This window comes from Scomber japonicus, chromosome 22, assembly GCF_027409825.1.
Source record: "Scomber japonicus isolate fScoJap1 chromosome 22, fScoJap1.pri, whole genome shotgun sequence".
Lineage (NCBI taxonomy): Eukaryota > Metazoa > Chordata > Actinopteri > Scombriformes > Scombridae > Scomber > Scomber japonicus.
Window position 1 is genome coordinate 20,654,717 of NC_070599.1, and position 23,617 is coordinate 20,678,333.

Genomic DNA, 23,617 nt, shown 5'->3' on the forward strand with positions numbered 1-23,617 from the left:
TTTGATCCGTGAGGACGACAGGAAGGTTAAAGAAAACAATGATCATTCATACATCATTATCTCTTTAGATATAAATAAATTCTTATAATAATATGACAAATAATTAAATGCAGGTCCTCTCGAGTCTTCTGTACATTTGGACTTATGCCTGATTGTACTTACATAAAGTTTTTTTTTGATACATACAGAATAAAAACAGTTTTTTCTTGTCTTGAATTTAATAATCATGTAGTTTTAACACTCTAAAACTCATCCAACATGTTGAAACTAAAGTCATCTAACATTTGCTTACAGCGTTTTTTGTTCCTTTGAAAAAAAAAAAAACTCGCCTGGCTGCAAACAGCATGACTCGACGTCCTGTTAATCTCATTCTCGTGTCTCCTATTGATGACATGTCTCTGATTCCTCACTGTCCTGCTTGCTTTCCTATTGGCAGCCGGAGGAGTCGGACCTCCCGTATCCGCCCCCTCAGAGAGAGCCCAACGTCTTCGTGGTTCCTCAGGGCATCAAACCTGTTCTGCAGAGAACCGCCATCGAGGTACTATGATATATGAAACTTTGGTTCTCAAGTTAAAGGAATATTCCGCCAAAGCAATAACCTCATGTAGGCTTTAACGTTAGCTCTGGATAGTTTGTAGCTTGTCGATAATTATGTTATTACTAGGGCTGTCAAACGATTAATTTTTTTAATCGCGATTAATCACATAATTTCCATAGTTAATCTAAAAAAAAGAGTATGATCCCATGCACCGACATTGCTTTATATTTATTATCGGTGACTCTATACTGCCCTCTGCTGGACCAAGATGAAATGCAATACACCTCGTCACTCCTTTATTTGTTGTGTTGATTCGATTTTAATGTAGCATTGGGAAAAAAATCAGTTATTAAAGACAAAAAAAGAGAAATAATTGTTTTTTTGTTATGTTTTAATATTCATACTTAATTAAAAAGGAAACACATGAAAATGGATATTAATTATTATTCATTTGTTTTAGTTTAGGCGTCTTAAATCTTCCATACTGTTCTGACAAAACAGGCAATTTGATGACTGGGCATTATTTAAGAATAATATTATGACATTTTAAATTAAAGGATTGGTTGTCTGCAATAATATCAATACTTCTCTTTCTCTCCTCACCTGCAGATCTTAGCGTGGGGCGTTCGTAACCTGAAGAGTTTCCAGCTGGCCACCGTTTCCTCTCCGAGCCTGCAGGTGGAGTGTGGAGGCGCCATGGTCCAGAGCTGCTTCATCCGCAGCATGAAGAAGAAACCCAACTTTGACGTCAACATGCTCATCCTTGATGTGGTGAGAACATGAAGACATGCTGTACTGTACTGTACACACACACACACACACACACACACACACACACACACACACACACACACACACACACAGATGTAATCAGTGGTAGAGGCCCGCTGCTTTCATGGCTAATGAGTCCTGCTGTGATGTGGTTCGAATCAGTCATTTATCTTCATCAGTGGAGCCACAATAATGTCAGTGGAGCAAAACTACTAGAAACTACTGGACTCTACTGTTCCTTTCCTTCCAAAAACAGTAGAAATCTTCTGTAAGATTAGAAGCAGTTGTACTACAGCAGCAGAAGTCGCATGTTTTACCACAGTTTCACATCGGTGTCATCACAAGGAGACATTTTTTTCAATCTATATACAGTTCAGAGTTATAAATATGCAAGTTACTGTACAAAGAGGAGATTTTTATTGTGGTATAAATGCTGACTGGATGCTTTTAAACTGGATTTCACTGCAAAATGAAGTATATGTATAAGTATAAAAGTTACTATATATTACCTTTAGAACGAGAAAAAACACTTGGAAAAAGAAGATTTTACTTAAAATCTGATGTTTTAAAGATTTTCAAAATAAGAGAACATGTAGCAGAAGCACCTCTACTATTGACCCTGAAAAAGTTACCATATATTACTGGTAGAGTGAGAAAAAACACCTTTACCTAGAATCTAATGTTTTAAAGATTTTCAAAATAAGAGAACATGTAGCAGAAGCCACTCTACTGTTGACTCTGAAAAAGTTACCATATATTACCTTTAGAGTGGGAAAAAGAAGATTTTATTGCTAAAATGTGTAATTCAGCGACCTAGGATCTAATGTTTTAAAGATTTTCAAAATAAGAGCACACGTAGCAGAAGGAGTAGTCGAATTTCCACATCGAAACTTCACTCTTGACTCTCATCCACCTTCATTGTTGAACAGTGTTGGATTTCCAAGTTCAGGGAGTTGATATGAACTACTTTTTGGCTCCGTTCGGTCGCCGCAGTGATGCCCTCTTAATGCCTTCTTTACTTCTAGTGCAGTTCAAACCGCAGGCAGCTACGATTAAGACTGCAATTTTATGTGGCACCCGAAAGGCTAAAAGCTGTTGCAACTCTTTCTAGAGGGAATAGATCAAAGCTTACATCATGCAAAACTAGTCACCGCAAAAACAGCTGCTTTCTTCTGTTGCCTTCATCCCAGCTTCAGTATGCACGCAGTAAAAGTGTTTATTTGCTTTTATTGTCACAGCAAATAAACAATAAGACATTTGGTATTTCTCTTAACTAGTTAATTTATTTTGTGGTCAGAGACATCATCGGGCAAAAAATATATATCCCAGAGAATCATAAGCTGACATGACTTTTTTTTTGGGAGTCTGGGAATCAGATCTTTTTTTTTTTTTTTGAAGTTGAAGCTGTCAACTCACCACTTAATCAATCAGGAAGTTATTGGTGATAGTCCGAGTCAACAAGTCTGATTCCTAATGAATACTTTCTGCAAAAGCCAAGGGGAACATTGTGACTTATGTCCTTAACCCTCCTGTTGTCCTCGAGGCAAGGAAGGAAGGAAGGAAAGGAGGAAGGAAGGAAGGATGAAGGAAAGGTGGAAGGAAGAATGGAAGGGAGGAAGAAAGAAGAAAAGGAGGAAGTAAGGAAGGAAAGAAGGAAGGAAGAATGGAAGGGAAGAAGAAAGAAGGAAAGGAGGAAGGAAAGAGGGAGGGAAGGAAGGAAAGAGGGAAGGAGGGAGAAAGAAGGAAAGGAGGAAGTAAGGAAGGAAATGTGGAAAGAAGAATGGAAGGGAGGAAGACAGAAGAAAAGGAGGAAGTAAGGAAGGAAAGGTGGAAAGAAGGAAGGAAGGACAGAGGAAAGAAGGAAAGAAGGAAGGAAGGAAGGAAGGAAGGAAGGAAGGAAGGAAGGACAGAGGAAAGAAGGAAAGAAGGACATAGGAAAGAATCAAGGAAGGAAGGAAGGAAGGAAAGGAGAGAGTAAAGAAAAGAAGGAAGAGAGGAAGGAAGGAGGGAAGGAAGGAAGGAAGGAAGGAAGGAAAGAAGGAAGGAAGGAAGGAACGAACATCATCTGGCAAATATATATCCCAGAGAATCATAAGCTGACATGACTTTTTTTTGGGAGTCTGGGAATCAGATCTTTTTTTTTTTTTTGAAGTTGAAGCCGTCAACTCACCACTTAATCAATCAGGAAGTTATTGGTGATAGTCCGAGTCAACAAGTCTGATTCCTAATGAATACTTTCTGCGCTATACGTCGGCCAAGGGGAACATCGTGACTTATGTCCTTAACCCTCCTGTTGTCCTCGAGTCAAGGAAGGAAGGAAGGGAGGAAGGGAGGAAGAAGGAAGGAAAGGTGGAAGGAAGAATGGAAGGGAGGAAGACAAAAGAAAAGGAGGAAGTAAGGAAGGAAAGGTGGAAGGAAGGAAGGGAGGAAGAAAGAAGAAAAGGAGGAAGTAAGGAAGGAAAGAGGGAAGGAAGGAAAGAGGGAGGGAAGGAAGGAAAGAGGGAAGGAAAGAGGGAGGGAAGGAAGGAAAGAGGGAAGGAAGGAAGGAAAGGAGGAAGGAAAGAGGGAAGGAAGAGAGGAAGGTAGGAGGGAGGAAGGAAGGAAAGAAGGACAGAGGAAAGAAGGAAGGAAGGAAAGGAGGGAGGAAAGAAAAGAAGGAAGAGAGGAAGGGAGGAAGGAAGGAAGGAAGGAAGGACAGAGGAAAGAAAGAAAGGAAGGAAGGAAGGGAAGGAAGGAAGGAACATCATCGGGCAAAAAATATATATCCCAGAGAATCATAAGCTGACATGACTTTTTTTTTGGGAGTCTGGGAATCAGATCTTTTTTTTTTTTTTTTTGAAGTTGAAGCTGTCAACTCACCACTTAATCAATCAGGAAGTTATTGGTGATAGTCAGAGTCAACAAGTCTGATTCCTAATGAATACTTTCTGCGCTATACGTCGGCCAAGGGGAACATCGTGACTTATGTCCTTAACCCTCCTGTTGTCCTTGAGTCAAGGAAGGAAGGAAGGAAGGGAGGAAAAAGGAAGGAAAGGTGGAAGTAAGGAAGGAAAGGTGGAAGGAAGAATGGAATGGAGGAAGAAAGAAGGAAAGGAGGAAGTAAGGAAGGAAAGGTGGAAGGAAGAATGTAAGGGAGGAAGAAAGAAGAAAAGGAGGAAGGAAGAATGGAAGGGAGGAAGAAAGAAGAAAAGGAGGAAGTAAGGAAGGAAAGGTGGAAGGAAGAATGGAAGGGAGGGAAGAAAGAAGAAAAGGGGGAAGTAAGGAAGGAAAGGTGGAAGGAAGAATGGAAAGGAGGAAGAAAGAAGGAAAGGAGGAAGGAAAGAGGGAGGGAAGGAAGGAAAGAGGGAAGGAAGGAAGTAAAGAGGGAAGGAAGAGAGGAAGGTAGGAGGGAGGAAGGAAGGAGGGAGGAAGGAAGGAGGGAGGAAGGAAGAAAGAAGAAAAGGAGGAAGTAAGGAAGGAAAGAAGGAAGGAAGAATGGAAGGGAGGAAGAAAGAAGAAAAGAAGGAAGGAAAGAGGGAGTAAGGAAGGAAAGAGGGAAGGAAGGAAAGGAGGAAGGACAGAGGAAAGAAGGAAGGAAAGGAGGAAGGAAAGAGGGAGGGAGGAAGGAAAGGAGGAAGGTAGGAGGGAGGAAGGAAGGAAAGAGGGAAGGAAGGAAGGAAAGGAGGGAGGAAAGAAAAGAAGGAAGAGAGGAAGGTAGGAGGGAGGAAGGAAGGAAAGAAGGACAGAGGAAAGAAGGAAGAAAGGAAGGAAGGAAGGAAGGAAAGAAGGAAAGAAGGAACATCATCTGGCAAATATATATCCCAGAGAATCATAAGCTGACATGACTTTTTTTTGGAGTCTGGGAATCAGATCTTTTTTCTTTTTGAAGTTGAAGCTGTCAGTTAGTCAAGTTATTGGTGATAGTCAGAGTCAACAAGTCTGATTCCTAATGAATACTTTCTGCGCTATACGTCAGCCAAGGGGAACATCGTGACTTATGTCCTTAACCCTCCTGTTGTCCTCGAGTCAAGGAAGGAAGGAAGGAAGGAAGGAAGAAAGAAGAAAAGGAGGAAGTAAGGAAGGAAAGGTGGAAGGAAGAATGGAAGGGAGGAAGAAGGAAGAAAAGGAGGAAGTAAGGAAGGAAAGGTGGAAGGAAGGAAAGGAGGAAGGAAAGAGGGAAGGAGGGAGACAGAAGGAAAGGAGGAAGTAAGGAAGGAAATGTGGAAGGAAGAATGGAAGGGAGGAAGACAGAAGAAAAGGAGGAAGTAAGAAGGAAAGGAGGAAGGAAAGAGGGAGGGAAGGAAGAAAGAAGAAAAGGAGGAAGTAAGGAAGGAAAGGTGGAAGGAAGAATGTAAGGGAAGAAGAAAGAAGAAAAGGAGGAAGTAAGGAAGGAAAGGTGGAAGGAAGGAAAGGAGGAAGGAAGGAAGGAAGGAAGGAAGGAAGGAAGGAAGGAAGGAAGAAAGGAAGGGAGGAAGGACAGAGGAAAGAAGGAAAGAAGGAAGGAAGGAAAGAAGGAAAGAGGGAAGGAAGGAAAGGAGGAAGGAAAGAGGGAAGGAAGAGAGGAAGGTAGGAGGGAGGAAGGAAGGACAGAGGGAGGGAAGGAAGGACAGAGGGAGGGAAGGAAGGAAAGAGGGATGGAAGGAAGGAAGGAAAGAGGGAAAGGAAAGAAGGAAGACAGGAAGGTAGGAGGGAGGAAAGAAAAGAAGGAAGGAAGGAAGGACAGAGGAAAGAAAGAAAGAAAGAAAGAAAGGAAGGAAGGGAAGGAAGGAAGGAATATCATCTGGCAAATATATATCCCAGAGAATCATAAGCTGACATGACTTTTTTTTGGGAGTCTGGGAATCAGATTTTTTTTTTTTTTGAAGTTGAAGCTGTCAACTCACCACTTAATCAATCAGGAAGTTATTGGTGATAGTCAGAGTCAACAAGTCTGATTCCTAATGAATACTTTCTGCAAAGGCCAAGGGGAACATATTTGATAAATCTTTCCTTTTTAAATCGTGACTTATGTCCTTAAATTACAAGTTTAAATGCTTATTATTATTATTATTATTATTATTATTATTATTATTTATTTCCCTCAGTCTTATAATTTCTGCCTCTAAATGTGAAGTCTCTAATAACTCCCTAATCATTCAGTTGGTTTCTTGGCGTCTTGCTGCCTTTCGTAACATAGCATGGGAAAATAAGTCAGATGAAGGTAGAAATGGCTAAATTCAGGGGGGTAAATACTCTAAGTACACAGAGTGCACAAATAAGTAATGTGAGGTAAAATATTATCAGATATTGCCTAGGTATGCATGATATTGGATACTACATACTACATACTTCTATACTACATACTACATACTTCAATACTACATACTTTTATACTACATACTTCTATACCACATACTTCTATACTACATACTTCAATACCACATACTACATACTTCTATACTACATACTTCAATACCACATACTTCTATACTACATACTTCTATACTACATACTTCAATACCGCATACTACATACTTCAATACCACATACTACATACTTCTATACTACATACTTCTATACTACATACTACATACTTCTATACTACATACTACATACTTCTATACTACATACTACATACTTCTATACTACATACTTCTATACTACATACTTCTATACTACATACTTCAATACCACATACTACATACTTCTATACTACATACTACATACTTCAATACCACATACTACATACTTCTATACTACATACTTCTATACTACATACTTCTATACTACATACTTCAATACCACATACTACATACTTCTATACTACATACTACATACTTCAATACCACATACTACATACTTCTATACTACATACTTCTATACTACATACTTCAATACCACATACTACATACTTCTATACTACATACTACATACTTCTATACTACATACTTCTATACTACATACCACATACTACATACTTCTATACTACATACTACATACTTCTATACTACATACTTCTATACTACATACTACATACTTCTATACTACATACTACATACTTCTATACTACATACTTCTATACTACATACCACATACTACATACTTCTATACTACATACTACATACTTCTATACTACATACTTCTATACTACATACTTCTATACTACATACTTCTATACTACATACTACATACTTCTATACTACATACTACATACTACATACTTCTATACTACATACTACATACTTCTATACTACATACTTCTATACTACATACTACATACTACATACTTCTATACTACATACTACATACTTCAATACCACATACTACATACTTCTATACTACATACTTCTATACTACATACTTCTATACCACATACCACATACTTCTATACCACATACTACATACTTCTATACTACATACTTCTATACTACATACTACATACTTCTATACTACATACTTCTATACTACATACTTCTATACTACATACTTCTATACTACATACTTCTATACTACATACTACATACTTCTATACTACATACTTTTATACTACATACTTCTATACTACATACTACATACTACATACTTCTATGCTACATACTTTTATACTACATACTACATACTTCTATACTACATACTTTTATACTACATACTACATACTTCTATACTACATACTTCTATACTACACACTACACAGCCAGATAGTAAGCAGACCGTTTACACTGTAGTAAACTACACGATTACCCACAATGCATTTGGTTCCTACCCGAGCTGAAATCATCAGGCTGAAGCTGATTTCATTTTAGCTCTAACTCTGTAAATAAACCACTTTATCCACATTTCTAACCTTTTAGGAAGAAAGTAAAGTAGCCCTTTAGATCCACAATGTGACGCTAATTTGTCCAAATATCACCTGTTTAAAGTTTTGTTCCTTCGGAGCCGCTCAAGTTAGCCGTAGCGAGTAACGCACTTCCGGTCATTTTCACTAAATAAAACACCTGTTACCTTTTATTATTAAGAAAACCATAACGACAGGATTGGTGCTTTTATTTTGAAAACAGAAAGCGAACATACCCTCGCTGTAGCTAACTTGATGTGTGATGAAGAAGTAGCGTTGCATCTTGGGTAATTTGAGTGTGAGTAGTCAGCTCTTGATGCATACTCTGCATTTCTGGAGAATCTAGTAAACCATCCAGGAACTTCTCACATACTTCTCACATACTCTTAATCACATACTTAATAGGAGTAGTAGGAAAGTATGAGGTTTCTAACAGACCCCCAAAGTCAGCCGATGTGTTTCCTATCTGTGCAGACGAACACAGCAGCTCCTCCACGCACCGCACAGGAAGTACTGGGACCATCAGGGTAAAACAGACTGTAGAGGGAAGGAAGGAGGAAAAGTCGATGAATCAGCATATTATATTAGCGGAAATGTTCATTATAGGCCGATGCAGATATTTCATTTTAAAGCTTTTTATCAGCTCATATCAATAACGTGCAGATTTTATCCTGCATCACTAATTATCCCCCTTTGACAACTTCCTGGTTTGGTACAGTAGAAAGAAAAGGTGCACACATGCTTCCCAAAAACCTTGAAGCAGCTTTTAACCCTCCTGTTGTCCTCGAGTCAAGGAAGGAAGTTAGGAAGGGAGCAAGAAGGAAGGAAGGAAAGCAGGAAGGAAGGGAGGAAGAAGGAAGGAAAGGAGGGAGGGAGGAGGGAAGGGAGGAAGGTAAGGGGGAGGGAGGAAAGGAAGGAAGGGAGGAAGGAAAGAAGGACAGAAAGAAGGAAGGAAGGAAGTAAAGGAGGGAGGGAGGGAGGGAGGAAGGAAGGAAGGAAGGAAGGAAGGAAGGAAAGAAAGGAGGGAGGGAGGGAGGGAGGAGGGAAGGGAGGGAGGGAGGGAGGGAGGAGGGAAGGAAAGGAGGGAGGGAGGAAAGGAAGGAAGGGAGGAAGAAAATGAGGGAGGGAGGAAAGGAGGGAGGGAGGAAGGAGGGAAGGAAAGGAGGACAGAAAGAAGGAAGGAAGGAAGGAAGCAAAGAAGGAAGGAAGGAAGAAAAGGAGGGAGGGAGGAAGGGAGGAAGGAGGGAAGGAAAGGAGGGAGGAAGGAAAGGAAGGAAGGGAAGATGGACAGAAGGAAGGAAGGAAGGAAGGAAAGAAGGAAGGAGGAAGAAAGGTCACTGTTTATTATTCAAATATTATAACGCTGTCCTCCGAGACTTCATTTCCACCAAAGTGTTTTTTTTTCTGATGAAAACTTAAAACTGAAATATGGAAACGTTAACTCACATTTTTTCCAAACAAGCAGCTCCAGAATTGGCTCGGTTTTAGTTTTATGTTAATAATATTAAGGTCTGAAGTTGATCACCTCAGAGTTTTATTATGACAGCTTTAACTGGACGATGGAAACGTTCACATATTCTTTCCTTTAAATACAGATCCGTACTCCGGCTGCGGCAGTTTAACGCTAACAAGATTAACGTCTTGTGTTGACCACCGCAAAAAAAAAAAAAGTCTGACAAGCTTCTTCCCTTCCTTTCTCCCTCCTCTTTCTTCCCTTCCTCTCTCCCTCCTTCTCTCTTTCTTTCCTCCCCCCTGCCTTCCTTCCTTCTTTCTTCCCTTCCTCTCTCCCTCCTCTTTCTTCCCTTCCGCTCTCCCTCCTTCTCTCTTTCTTTCCTCCCCCCTGCCTTCCTTCCTTCTTTCTTCCCTTCCTCTCTCCCTCCTCTTTCTTCCCTTCCTCTCTCCCTCCTTCTCTCTTTCTTTCCTCCCCCCTGCCTTCCTTCCTTCTTTCCTCCATCCTTCCTTCCTTCTTTCCTTCCTCCCTCCATCCTTCCTTCCTTCCATCCATCCTTCCTTCCTCCGCCCTGCCTTCCTTCCTTCTTTCCTCCGTCCTTCCTTCCTTCCTTCTACCCTCCGTCCTTCCTTCCTTCTTTCCTCTGTCCTTTCTTCCATCTGTCCTTCCTCCCTCCCTCCTTCTTTCCTTCCTCCTTCCTTCCTTCCTTCCTTCCTTTCCTTACTTCTATCTGTCCTTCCTCCTTCTCTCCTCCCTTCCATCCATCCTTCCTTCCATCCATCCTTCCTTCCATCCTTCCTTCCTTCCATCCTTCCTTTCAATGAGTGTCCTATAAAGGGTTAAGGTCTTGTGTTGACCACCGCAAAAAAAAAAAAAGTCTGACAAGCTTCAACCGGACTGTGGAAATATGCACATATTCCATTTTTCCCTCAAATTCAGCTCCTTCTTTCTTCCCTTCCTCTTTTCCTTTCTCCCTCTCTTGTTCCTTATTTCCTCCATCCTTCCTTCTTTTCCTTACTTCCATCTGTCCTTCCTCCCTCCCTCCTTCTTTCCTTCCTCCTTCCTTCCTTCCTTCCTTCCTTTCCTTACTTCTATCTGTCCTTCCTCCTTCTCTCCTCCCTTCCTTCCTCCATCCCCCTTTCTTCCCTTCCTCTCTCCCTCCTCTTTCTTCCCTTCCTCTCTCCCTCCTTCTCTCTTTCTTTCCTCCCCCCTGCCTTCCTTCCTTCTTTCCTCTGTCCTTCCTTCCTTCTTTCCTCCGTCCTGTCTTCCTTCCTTTCCTTCCTCCCTCCTTCCTTCCTTCCTTCCTTCCTTCCTTCCTTCCTCCATCCCCCTTTCTTCTTCCTTCCTTCCTTCTTTCTTCCCTTCCTCTCTCCCTCCTTCTCTCTTTCTTTCCTCCCCCCTGCCTTCCTTCCTTCTTTCCTCCGTCCTTTCTTCCTTCCTTTCCTTCCTCCCTCCGTCTGAGTCTGAGAGTCTGACAAGCTTCAACCGGACTGTGGAAATATGCACATATTCCATTTTTCCCTCAAATTCAGCTCCTGAAACAAGTCCAAGCATTTAATGTTAACAATATTAAAGTCTTAAGCTGACTGAGTAATTGTTTTTGTATGCCACGGGGGCATAAGAAAATGTCATGTGCATAGTTTCCTTAAATGCAACTCTTTGAAGCGTCTAACCACCTAATGTTAGCTCTCGGAGTTTATTGTGTGAGTTTAGCATCATCAGCTCCACTTAAGCCTTTTTTTTTAAAACCCCGAGAGGTCAAATGGATTACAACTCTTTTTTTCTTCCTTGATCCCCGGCTTGGCTACATAAGAGCATTCATGTCTTTTTTTTTTTTTGTTTTTTTTTAAATGTAGCTGCTGTAAAGTCTTGAAAAGTTGAAAATTGAGGCTATGGTTCTTCCTTGCTTCCTTCTTTCCTTCCTCCCTTCTCTCCTAAATTCCTTCCTCTTTTCGTCTTTACTCCTTACCTTCCTTCCTTGCTCCTCCCTCCTTAATCCTTTCCTTCCTTCCTCTTTTCCTCCCTTCCTTCCTCCCTCCTTACTCCTTTCCTTCCTTCTTTCCTTCCTTCCTTACCTTCCTTCCTTGCTCCTCCCTCCTTAATCCTTTCCTTCCTTCCTCTTTTCCTCCCTGCCTCCCTCCCTCCTTACTCCTTTCCTTCCTTCCTCTTTTCCTCCCTTCTTACTCCTTTCCTTCCTTCCTTCCTCCCTTCCTTCTCTCCTTCCTCTTTTCCTCCCTTCTTACTCCTCTCCTTCCATAAAAAAACTTTACTGCTTTTATACGTTGAATGTAACTTTTCTTAATATCAGTGCTCCACGAAAAGCCCAAAATCAACAATGTGTAAGTCCATCTGTCAATATGTTTCTGATCAGCTCCACTTAAGCCTTTTTTTTTAAAACCCCGAGAGGTCAAATGGATTACAACTCTTTTTTTCTTCCTTGATCCCCGGCTTGGCTACATAAGAGCATTCATGTCTTTATTTTTTTGTTTTTTTTTAAATGTAGCTGCTGTAAAGTCTTGAAAAGTTGAAAATTGAGGGTATGGTTGCATGAACCCGCTTTGAAATTCACTCCTGTGGTTCATCTCTCGAGCTTTGTCGTGCTTTTTTTTTTAAATTTGCAACATCTCAGCTCTCTTTATAAAAGCCAGAAAGGTTAAGTGAAGTCAAGCCGATCACATTAATGTCTTGTTATGACAGAGGGGTTCACATACAAACAGTCTGACACTTTACAGTTTCTTATCAGCAGCACCGAGAGATTTCAACGTGATGGTCCGCTGCTTGTGCTCTGTGCTCTTTTTCTAATTTTAACCCGAGCCAGTCGCCGCTACACACACAAGCTGAGATGTATGAAATATAAGATGTACAAGTGACTGGCAGTTACTGGAGGTGAAAATGACATATTGGACATGCTGCAGCGCCGAGGAGACCGCCTCAGAGGGGTCGTGTGGTCTCAGGTTTTTCAAAATAAGAGTCATTTCACATCTCTACAACATGCTGCAGTGCCGAGGAGGGGTCGCGTGGTAGAAAGTTTTTCAAAATAAGAGTCATATCTCATCTCTACAACATGCTGCAGTGCCAAGGAGGGGTCGCGTGGTAGAAAGTTTTTCAAAATAAGAGTCATATCTCATCTCTACAATATGCTGCAGTGCCGAGGAGGGGTCGCGTGGTAGAAAGTTTTTCAAAATAAGAGTCATATCTCATCTCTACGACATGCTGCAGCACCAAGGAGGGGTCTCGTGGTAGAAGGTTTTTCAAAATAAGAGTCATATCTCATCTCTACAACATGCTGCAGCGCCGAGGAGACTGCTTCAGAGGGGTCGCGTGGTAGAAGGTTTTTCAAAATAAGAGTCATATCTCATCTCTACAACATGTTGCAGCACCGAGGAGAGGTCGCTGCACGGTAGAAGGTTTTTCAAAATAAGAGTCATATCTCATCTCTACAACATGCTGTAGTGCCGAGGAGGGGTCGCGTGGTCTCAGGTTTTTCAAAATAAGAGTCATATCTCATCTCTATCATCTCTCTCTCATTAGAAATCTATATTGCCAAAGTAGTGCAGAAGATTACGAACATTGACAGATGATTACAAAGCTGAGGTCTTGAAGCACACATGCAGCATCAGAGAGATTACTTCCTGGTTTATGGCTCCATCCGTGGCCCATTTGGAGCCGAATCTTCTTGTATCTCCATCTTCACGCACACACTGAATCTTTTTGGGAACTGTAATTAATTTTAAATTAAAAAAATAAGCTTTAAATTGAGTTGATGATGCTAAACTGACACCATAAACTCACTTTTTCCTCCTTTTTTCTCAAATACTGTTTTTATGCTCTGCTTTTATTTTGAAATTATACAATAAAACCTATTACGTTATTGACAATTTGCTCAACTTTTTAAAGTCGCTGCTTGATAGGAAGTTACTGCTCATTACACTGGATTTGTGTAATGAGGGAAACACAATATACCTGATGAAGTTTGCATTAAATAGAAGTTAAACTGCATAAATATATTGCTGGATTAGGATTAAAGGTTTTTAATTGTTAAGAGAGCATAATACTGTACTCAGGTCCTAGTGATTCATACGTTTTCCTCCTTTCCTCACAAACTGTAATTATGTTGCTTTGCTGTGCTTTTATTTTGAAATAATACAGTAAAGCCTACTATATTGACAATTTGCTCAACTTTTTAAAGTCCCTGCTTGATAGGAAGTTGCTGTTCAATACACCTGATGAAGTTTGCATTAATTAGAAGTTAAACTGCATAAATGTATTGCTGGATTAGGTTTAAAGGATTTTTATTGTCATTCCAGCCATGTAGACACATGAAAAAGAACATAATATACTGTACTGGTGATATCATTTTTCCTCCTTTCATCATAAAACTGTAATTATGTTGCTTTGCTGTGCTTTTATTTTGAAATAATACAATAAAACCTACTATGTTATTGACAATTTGCTCAACTTTTTAAAGTCGCTGCTTGATAGGAAGTTGCTGCTCAATACACCTGATGAAGTTTGCATTAAATAGAAGTTAAACTGCATAAATATATAATACATAATATATTATATGCTACTGAGGTGGATCTTGGCACTGACATGCTGTTTTTTGAAGTCTGAACACAAGTCATGGTGACATTTGATGACAGTCAGTAGTTTCATGGTTTCATTCTTTCTAAAAAAATTGGCACAAGGTGGAAAAGAAGAGACTAAGTATTTTAGGCATTTAAAGTAAATGTTAATGTTCATGGTGTCACTTTTATTTAAAATGCTGAACTCAGATCTCAGCTCGAAGGTTCTGCTCTGATTCCCCATGTCTGCGTCGATGGATTCGGTCATTTCTTCCTTTAGGTGGGGGGGGGGGGGGGGTGTTGGGGTGAGGGGTTAGCAAAGGTGTAACGAGTCCCTGATTGGACGATCACCAAGGCGTGACCAATCAGCTTCAGACAGTCAGGTGGCGTAACCAATTAAGAGTCAAGGGAGCTCAGTTCTGCTGCTTATTGGGACTTTTTTTTTACTAATTTTGTGTCTTTTTCTGTCCTGTTTCTTTCATTCTTTCTTTAATATTCTTTTTTTTCTCTTTTGTCCTCTTCCCTCTTTCTGCAGAGACTTCCCTGCGAGGAGCTCTACATGCCGCCGATCGTCATCAAAGTCATCGACAACCGTCAGTTTGGGAGGAAGCCCGTGGTCGGTCAGTGCACCATCCGCTCGCTGGAGGAGTACCGGTGCAGCCCGGAGGACGAAGGAGGGGATGTGGAGGTGGAAGCAGGGAGAGGTACGACACGGAGAGATGGACTGATCTGCAGCAGAGAGACAGATTTATAATTAATGATTAAAATTTAAAAAAAAACATCTCTCTGCTTTGTGTGTGTTTGTTTGTTTTTTAGGTGATTTGCCGCAGTTCAGCGGAGACGTTCTGATCGACATCGACGATCATGAGCCGCTCATATCTGACCAGGTAGAAACTCTCTTTCCTGTTAGTTGGTTTAAGATGATCTGTGTGTGAACATTTCCACATTATATTTGAATAATAATTGCAATGACCATAAAAGGAGAATAACCTTACTGCTTTTATACGTTGAATGTAACTTTTCTTAATATCAGTGCTCCACGAAAAGCCCAAAATCAACAATGTGTTTGTCCATCTGTCAATGTGTTTCTGATCTCCCCCCTGTCTGTGGCTCTCAGCCCTGAACTCATTGTTGCCGAAGTTAAAAAGCTCTTGAAATAGTTCACAAAGTTAGCAAACATTAGGTAAATAGGAATAAGATAGATACATAGATAGATAGACAGACTTCATTATCCCCGGAGGAAAATTTGTCTTGGGCTCCAAGTGCTGAGACAAGCTGCCGCCATAGTTAAAAAGAAAAAAGAAAAGTAAGGTTGCACATTTGCATAACAATAATACACTATAGGAATAAAGAGTGCAATTGTTGGGGACTATTTTCAGCGGCGGATTAATACACATTTGCTGTGCTAGTGAGTATTTCTAGCAGCAGGATGGTGAATGTGGGGTTGAAATCAATATATTAATATGCTGACATTTTTTTAAAAGTTTTTAAATATGTTAACCATGATTAGCATCAAAATGAAGTTAAGGAGGGAGAAGAAAGGATGGAGGAAGGAAGGAAAGGAGGACAGAGGAAAGAAGGAAGGAAGAGAGGAAGAATGAAAGGAGGGAGGAAGGAATGGAGGAAATGAAAGAAGGGAGGAAGGAAGGAAAGGAGGGAGGAAAGAGAGGAAGGGAGGAAGTAGGATGGAAAAGAGGGAGGAAGGAAGTAAAGGAGGGTAGAAGAAGGAAGGAAAGGAGGAGGGAGGGAGAAAGGAAAGGAGGAGGGAGGGAGGAAGGACGGAGAAAAGTAGGGAAGAAAGGAAAGGAGGGTGGAAGGAAGGACGGAGAAAAGAAGCAAGGGAGGAAGAAAGAAAGGGGGAGGGAGGAAGGACAGACCGAAGGAAGGGAGAAAAGAAGGAACAGTCAGAACAGACGGGGTCAATCTGACCCGGGAGGAAGACAGGAAGGTTAAATAAAAGACGCTCTTACATTCATTTTTGGAGAAAAACGTTAAAGCTGCTGCTGAACTTTTGCTCCCCAGTTGTTCTTCGTTACAGCTGCATCGACTGTAAGTGGCTTAATGACAAATGATCCATACACATGAATGATGAACCACTGTGTGTGTGTGTGTGTGTGTGTGTGTGTGTGTGTGTGTGTGTGTGTGTGTGTGTGTGTTATGACATTTCTCTTGATGCTGTTTATCGGTTTTTTGTCTCCATCATTGGGGAGAAAAACTTAAAACACATAAATCATTAAATATAAATAGTAATGATTAATCTAAGGGTGAGGGTTTAAAGTTAAGGTTTAGGGTTATATTAAGGTTATGTTAAGGTTCGGCATGCGGTGGTTGTGGTAAAGGTCGGGACTCGGGATAAGTCTCCAGGAAATTCATGTAAGTCAATGTAATGTCCTCTGAAGTGATGGGAACACAGCTGAGTGTGTGTGTGTGTGTGCGTGTGCGTGTGTGTGTGTGTGTGTGTATTTAGTGGTACCAGCAGCATAAATAAACATGTTCTGACATGATGACATGGCAACTGTTTCTGTGGTCGGTGGTTGCTGCGGCGACCGCGAGACCCGCGCTCGTCACCAATCATTAACATTCTCTCTCTCTCTGTCTTTTTCACTCTCTCTCTCTCTCTCTCTCTCTCTCTCTCTCTGTCTTTTCATCTCTCTGTCTCTGTCTCTCTCTCTCTCTCTCTCTCTCTTTTTTCTTTTTCATCTTTCAAACATTTACTTTTCTCCAGTTTCTCTACATCTTTCTATCTTTATTCCCTCTTTTCTCTCTCTCCACACTTTCTATATTCTGTATTTCTTTCTTTTTCCTTTTTCTTCTTCTGTCTCCTGTGGAGGACTGGTAGCTTTGGTAAAGGAGGAACATGGAAACTATTTTCCACTCAACACTTATCCCTCTTCAGATTTTTGTAGTTTTACACACACACACACACACACACACACACGCACACTCAAAGATAACACACACCACCACATATTCATGAGGACACACATACATAAATATACATAAACTAGTATTTGACTGTATTTTAATACTAAACTGAACTGAATCACAGCTGTTCAATAAAACCATGATTTTCCCATTTTTAGACATCTAGACATCTAAAGATTTATAATTTTAGATGTCTGATAATTTAAAAATATATCGGCGTGACTCATTGATGTGTTTTTAATAGCTTTTGGACAACTACCACAGGTCTACGGCACAAAGTAATACATCGAGATATCAGGATTTGGATAGTAGATCAGTTCATTGGTGGTTTGGCTCTGCTCATGAGATTTGATGACAATGAGAAAGATATGTAAAAAAAACAAACAGCCATATCCTATAAAAACCACTTGAATGCCGAGCTTTTTGTTTACTCAACAGTCTCATGAGTTGCTTTTTTTTTTTTTTTTTTTTTTTTAGGGGACTTGTTAAGTTTAAAAAGCTGTGCTGTCGTGCTACAGAAATGAAAGGTTGAGTTTCAATTACAGACTTTGAATAAAACAACAAAAAAACAAATATCGGTTACTTTGAATGGACACGAAACAACCTTTAACCCCCCTGTTGTCCTCGAGTCAAGGAAGGAAGGAAGAAAAGGAGGGAGGAAGGAAGGGAGGAAAGGAAAGAAAGAAGGGAGGAAGGAAGGAAGGAAGAAAGGAAAGAAGGAAGGAAGTGAAGAAGAAGGAAGGGAGGAATGACGGAAAGGAGTAAGGAGGGAGGGAGAGGGAAAAGAGGAAAGAAGTAAGGAGAGAAAGAAGGAAAGGAGGAAGGAAGGACAGGAATGAAGGAAGGAAGGAAAGGAAGGAAAGGAGTAAGAAGGGAGGAAAAAAGGAAGGAAGTAAGGAAGGAAGTGAAGAAAAGAGGAATGAAGTAAGGAAGTAAGTGAGGAAAGAAGTATGGAAGGAGGAGAGAGCAAAGAAAGAGGGAAGGAGGGGAAGAACGAAGGAAAAATTAAAGAAAGAAGGAAGAAGGAAGGAAAGAAGGAACAGTCAGAAGAGAGATGGGGTCAATTTGACCCGGGAGGACGACAGGAGGGTTAAAACCCCTTCATATATAAACACACACACACACACACACACACACACACACACACACACACACACAATCAGTGTATTCGTGAATTGTTAAGTTTAGAAAGCTTTGCTGTCGTGCTACAGAAAGTCCACCAGAACACCAAAAAAACAAATATTGGTTACTTTGAATGGACAAAATGGACACGAAGCAACCTTTAAAACCCCTTCATATACAAACACACACACACACACACACACACACACACACACACACACACACACACACACACACGCAGTGATGCCGTTGAGTGTATTCGTGAATAGAGGATTATGTAGAATGAGCAGACAACATAATTCAGTCTCATTGGTTTGGCAGACTACACAAAGCTGTCATATGTAATCTTTGGGAGGAGGTAAACATAAATAACACAGTCCTTTAAATACTAACTACACACACACACACACACACACACACACACACACACAGAAACCACAGCTATCGTTGTGAAGTCGTGTTTGTAGAAGCTCAACAAACATTTTGACGTTGGAGAAAACGTTGAATCAAGCATCTGAACTTTTGATGTTGTCAAGAAGTCGAATTATAAAAAAACAAAATGAAACTTTAACCGACATCAGATCGCAATGTGCAGGCTTCGATTTTCAAAAATGTCTATGTCTATCCAGACGTATGTATGTTGACCCAATATTGAATTAACTTTTTAATGTAAAATAAAAGATTAGGATATACTAATTATAATAGACTAATATCCACATTTATTATAATACATATGTAAAAACACTAGCTCTGCATTTCTCCTGCTCCTCCATCAAACTTTTATTGTGGTAATTATAATATGCAGATTAACTCGTCTGTATTTCCTTTTCAACCACAACAACAGAAATATAACTAAGATGTTTCAATGAAGATGTTATTTAATAGCAGATAAATAAAAAGGATGTTCATGCCGGCATTGTCACACATAGACGAAAGTGTGTGTTGGGTGGAAGGAGACAAAGAGAAAGACATGTAAATGATTTAAAGCAACATAATATCAATAATTTCCTGTTTTAAAGAAAAAGGAGGAAGGAAGGAAGGAAGGAATGGAGGAAGGAAGTGAAGAAGAAGGAAGTAAGGAAGGCAGGAAAGGAGTAGGGAGGGAGGGAGGAGGAAAACAGGAAAGAAGTAAGGAGATAAGGAAGGAAAGGAGGAAGGAAGTGAAGAAGAAAGAAGGGAGGAAGGAAGGACAGGAGGAAAGAAGGAATGAAGAAAAGGAGAAAGAAAGGAGGAAGGAAGTGAAGAATAAGGAATGGAGGAAGGAAGTGAAGAAGGAAGGAAAGAAGGAATGAAGGAAAGGAGTAAGGAGGGAGGGAGGGGGAAAAGAGGAAAAAAGTAAGGAGAGAAGGAAGGAAAGGAGGAAGGAAGGAAGGACGGACAGGAGGAAGGAAGGAAGGAAGGAAGGAAGGACAGGAGGGGGAAGGAAGAAAGGGAAAGAAGGAAGAAAAGGAGGGAGGAAGGAAGGAAGGAAGGAAGGAAGGACAGGAGGGGGAAGGAAGAAAGGGAAAGAAGGAAGAAAAGGAGGGAGGAAGGAAGGAAGGAAGGAAGGGAAGGAAGGAAGGAAGAAAGGAGGGGGAAGGAAGAAAGGGAAAGAAGGAAGAAAAGGAGGGAGGAAGGAAGGGAGGAAGGAAGGAAGGAAGTGAAGAAGAAGGAAGGGAGGAAGGAAAGAAGGAAGGAAGAAAGGAAGGAAATGAAGAAGGAAGGAAAGAAGCAATGAAGGAAAGGAGTAAGGAGGGAGGGAGGGGAAAAGAGGAAAGAAGTAAAGAGAAAAGGAAGGAAAGGAGGAAGGAAGTGAAGAAGAAGAAGGAAGGGAGAAAGGAAGGAAGGAAGGACAGGAGGAAGGAAGGAAGGAAAGGAGTAAGGAGGGAGGGAGGAAAAGAGGTGAGGAGGAAGGAAAGGAGAAAGGAAGGAAGGGAGGAAAAGAGGAAGGAAATAAGGAAGAAAGTGAGGAGCGAAGTATGGAACGAGGAGAGAGCAAAAAAAAGAGGGAAGGAGGGGAAGAACGAAGGAAAAATTAAAGAAAGAGGGAGGAAAGAAGGAACAGTCAAAAGAGACGGGGTCAATTCGACCCGGGAGGACGACATGAGGGTTAAACATCACGTTCATCACTCCAGACATTAACAGCACTGAAGAAAAAAAGAAAGAAAAGAAAGAAAAACAGATTTTTTTTAAGTATAATGTCGTTAAAACAGTTTGAACAGATCAAAGCTAATCTGCCCTCTGTCTTCCTTCACCCTCGGCTTTTCCCGGAGTCAGCTCCACGTGGTCAGACATGGCAACGCTCCGTGTCGCGGGTTGTTCTGTCAACTCTCCGTCTTTTCATCACATCTGCGGAGCGTCAGTCTCACAACCCGTCGGCTACCGCTCTGTTTATAGAGATTAGTGGAAAAGGCAAACACAGATCTTTCAATTCTTCTAACATATTGGCTCTTTTGCAACTGAAGCCATTTTTGACTCATCACAGATGGAAAAGCAAAAAAAGGTTTAACCAAACATAGAATAATGAATATCTAACGAGTGATGATATGAAAAATGAAAGTATGAATGCCACTGCTCCATAACTGTTAAACCCAGCCACAGAAACACCAATACCACACCAAATGATATTCATTTTAGAGTCATGGGTTACCACGTTTGGTGCACCAGCGATATATAAAAATGGAAAGGTAAACAGCTGACTGGCACGCACTAAATGTTCTCCAACAAACCAGACGGTTAATTGTGGTTTGAAACTATTTTTAATGGTCAGAACATGACGAACGTTTGCCAAAACAGCGGGAACATTTCACAATATCTGAGGTAGAATATTCAGAGCGATTATTATAGTGATAAAAATCTTTATTCAACATTAAAATAGGCATGAGTGAATTTAACAAAATGCTTTTTTTAGTCCTTTTACCTCAAAACAAATTAATCTCTTAATAGAAAAATGAAAGGAAAGATGGAAGGAAGGAAGGAAGGAAGGAAGGGAGGAAGAACGAAGGAGGGAAAGAAGGAAAGAAGGAAGGGAGGAAGAACAAAGGAAAGAAGGAAGGAATGATGGAAGGGAGGAAGAAGGAAGGAAAGGAGGAAGGAAGGAAGGAAGGAAGGGAGGAAGAAGGAAGGAAGGGAGGAAGAAAGAAGGAAAGGAGGAAGAAGGAAGGAAAGGAGGAAGGAAAGAAGGAAGGGAGGAAGAAGGAAGGAAAGGAGGAAGGGAGGAAGGATGAAAGGATGGAAGGGAGGAAGAACAAAGGAAAGAAGGAAGGAATGATGGAAGGGAGGAAGGGAGGATGGAAGAGAGGAAGAAAGAAGGAAACGAGAGAGGAAGGAAGGAGAGAAGGAAGGAAGGAAAAAAAGTAAGGAGGGAGGAAGGGAGTAAAGGAAAGGAAAGAAGGAAGAGGGAGGAAGAACGAAGGAAAGAAGGAAGGAAGGGAGGAAGAACGAAGGAAAGGAGAAAGGATGGAAGGAAAGGAGGGAAGGGAGGAAGGAAGGAAGGAAGGTAGAGAGGAAGAACAAAGGAAAGGAGGAAGGGAGGAAGAAAGAAGGAAAGGAGAGAGGAAGGAAGGAGGGAAGGACGGAAGTAAGCAAAGGGAGGGAAGGAAAGAAGGAAGGACGGAAGAAAGGAGGACAGAAGGAAGGTAGGAGGGAGGAAAGGAAGAGGGAAGGAGGGAGGGAGGAAGGAAGGAAGGAAGGAAAGAAGGAAAGAAAGAAGGAACAGTCAAAACAGACGGGGTCAATGACGTTTTATGCTCTTCCCTTAATTAACACTGACTTTTAACCTCATTTCAAATCTAGAGTTTGTCCCGTAGACCTGCTTTTAATCTGAGAGTTGATTCAATGTTTGCAGACGGAAAAAAAAAAGAAGTTCAAGAGTTAAAAAAAAAAAAAAAAAAAAATTTAACTTGATCTTAAACATTACATTGTTCAACTCAGCAAACCGCCGGCCTCATATTTACTCCACAGACATGAGCGTGGCATCAATCGTCTCATCTAACTCTCTTTTAAGGAAATCAAATAAGCATATTTCACCCCCACGGAAATGTCAAACTTTTCCTTTAACATTGAACACACACACACACACACACACACACACACACACACACACACACACACACACACACACACACACACACACACACACACACACACATATATATAAATAAATTAAAACTTAATATTCATTTTAAGTTGTAAAAAGTAATAAATCAGTAAAGACAGTGTGGCAGCTCTTGGAAAATGTTCCTCAGTGATGTTTAATTTTGCTGGATTTGAAGTTAATGGGCTACAACGTGGAAAAACCGCGGATTGGCCCTTTAAAGGACACTGAAGTAACGTTCAGGGACAGGGGATCTGTGTAGGAGTTGTGAGTATTCCGGAAGGAATTCCAAGCTCGTGATTTCTGTCAACCTCCTCCGTTCGAATAAAGGTTAAAAAGTACAATTTGAGACTTCTGTTCTGGACTCCTTCTCCTTCTTCTTCTTCTTCTTCTCCTCCTCACTTTTTCCCCATCTAGTGTCATCCCTTCTTTTTTTTCTTCTTCTTCCTCTCTCCTCATCTCCTCTCTTATTTTCTTGCTGTCCTTACTCCTTCCTTCCTTTCCTCTTTTCTCCTCTCCCCCTCTTTTTCTCTCCTTCTCATCTCATTTTATCTTTTCTCTCCTATTTTCATCCCCCTTTTCTTCTCCTCTCCCCACCTGTTTTTTCTCCTCTACTCCTCTTTCTCCTCTTTCTATTTCACGTGTTCCCTCTATTCTGTCTTGTCTCCTCTCCTCCTTTCTCTTCTGTCTTTTCCTTTTCTCCTCCTCCTCCTCCTCCTCCTCACTTTTCCCCGCTCCTGTCATCTCATTTCTCCTTTTTTTTCTTCCTCCTCCTCTACTCCTTTTCTTTTTCTTACTGTCCTTACTCCTTGCATTCTTCTCTTTTTTCCTTTCCCCTCTCTCTCTCCTCCTCCTCCTCCTCCCCCTCTTATCTCCTCTCTTCCTTTTTTTCTCCTCACTTCTCCTCCTCCTCTTCCCGTGTTCTCTCTTCTCCTTTCATTTCCTTTTGTTTCCTCTCCTCCTTTCTTGTCTCCTCCCCTCTTTCATCCTCCCATGTCCTCCTCTCTCTTTCATTGTCTTCTCTCCTCTTCTTCTCATCCCTCCTTTTTCTCCTCTCCTTGTTTCATCTTATTTCCTCTCTTCTCATTAAACACCTCGTTTTTTCTCCTCTTTCTCCTTTTTTCATATCCTTCCTCTTTGTCTTTTTTCTCTCTCCTCCTGTCTTCTTGTTTCTGTCTCCTCATCCTCTCCTCCTTTTTGCTTCTCCCATCCTCCTCTCATTCTTCTCCCACTCCCTCCTCCCTCTCCTTTGTCTCCTTCTCCATCCTTCCCTTATTCTTTCTTTCTTCTTCATCTCATCTCCCTTTCTTCTTCACCCCTCTCTATTTTTCATCCTCCTCTTCTGTCCTTTCCCCTCTTTCATCTTCCCATATCCTCC

General features: G+C 40.9%; 1 protein-coding gene across 1 annotated transcript in view; it reads left to right on the forward strand.

Moving 5' to 3' along the window:
- dysf (dysferlin, limb girdle muscular dystrophy 2B (autosomal recessive)) overlaps positions 1–23,617 on the forward strand; it is a 126,904-nt gene that overhangs the window by 41,587 nt on the left and 61,700 nt on the right. The window contains exons 39-42 of the mRNA XM_053343150.1: positions 437–538; positions 1,148–1,309; positions 14,653–14,821; positions 14,934–15,004. Coding sequence (XP_053199125.1) covers positions 437–538; positions 1,148–1,309; positions 14,653–14,821; positions 14,934–15,004 — 504 coding nt within the window. The remainder of the gene's footprint in view (positions 1–436; positions 539–1,147; positions 1,310–14,652; positions 14,822–14,933; positions 15,005–23,617) is intronic.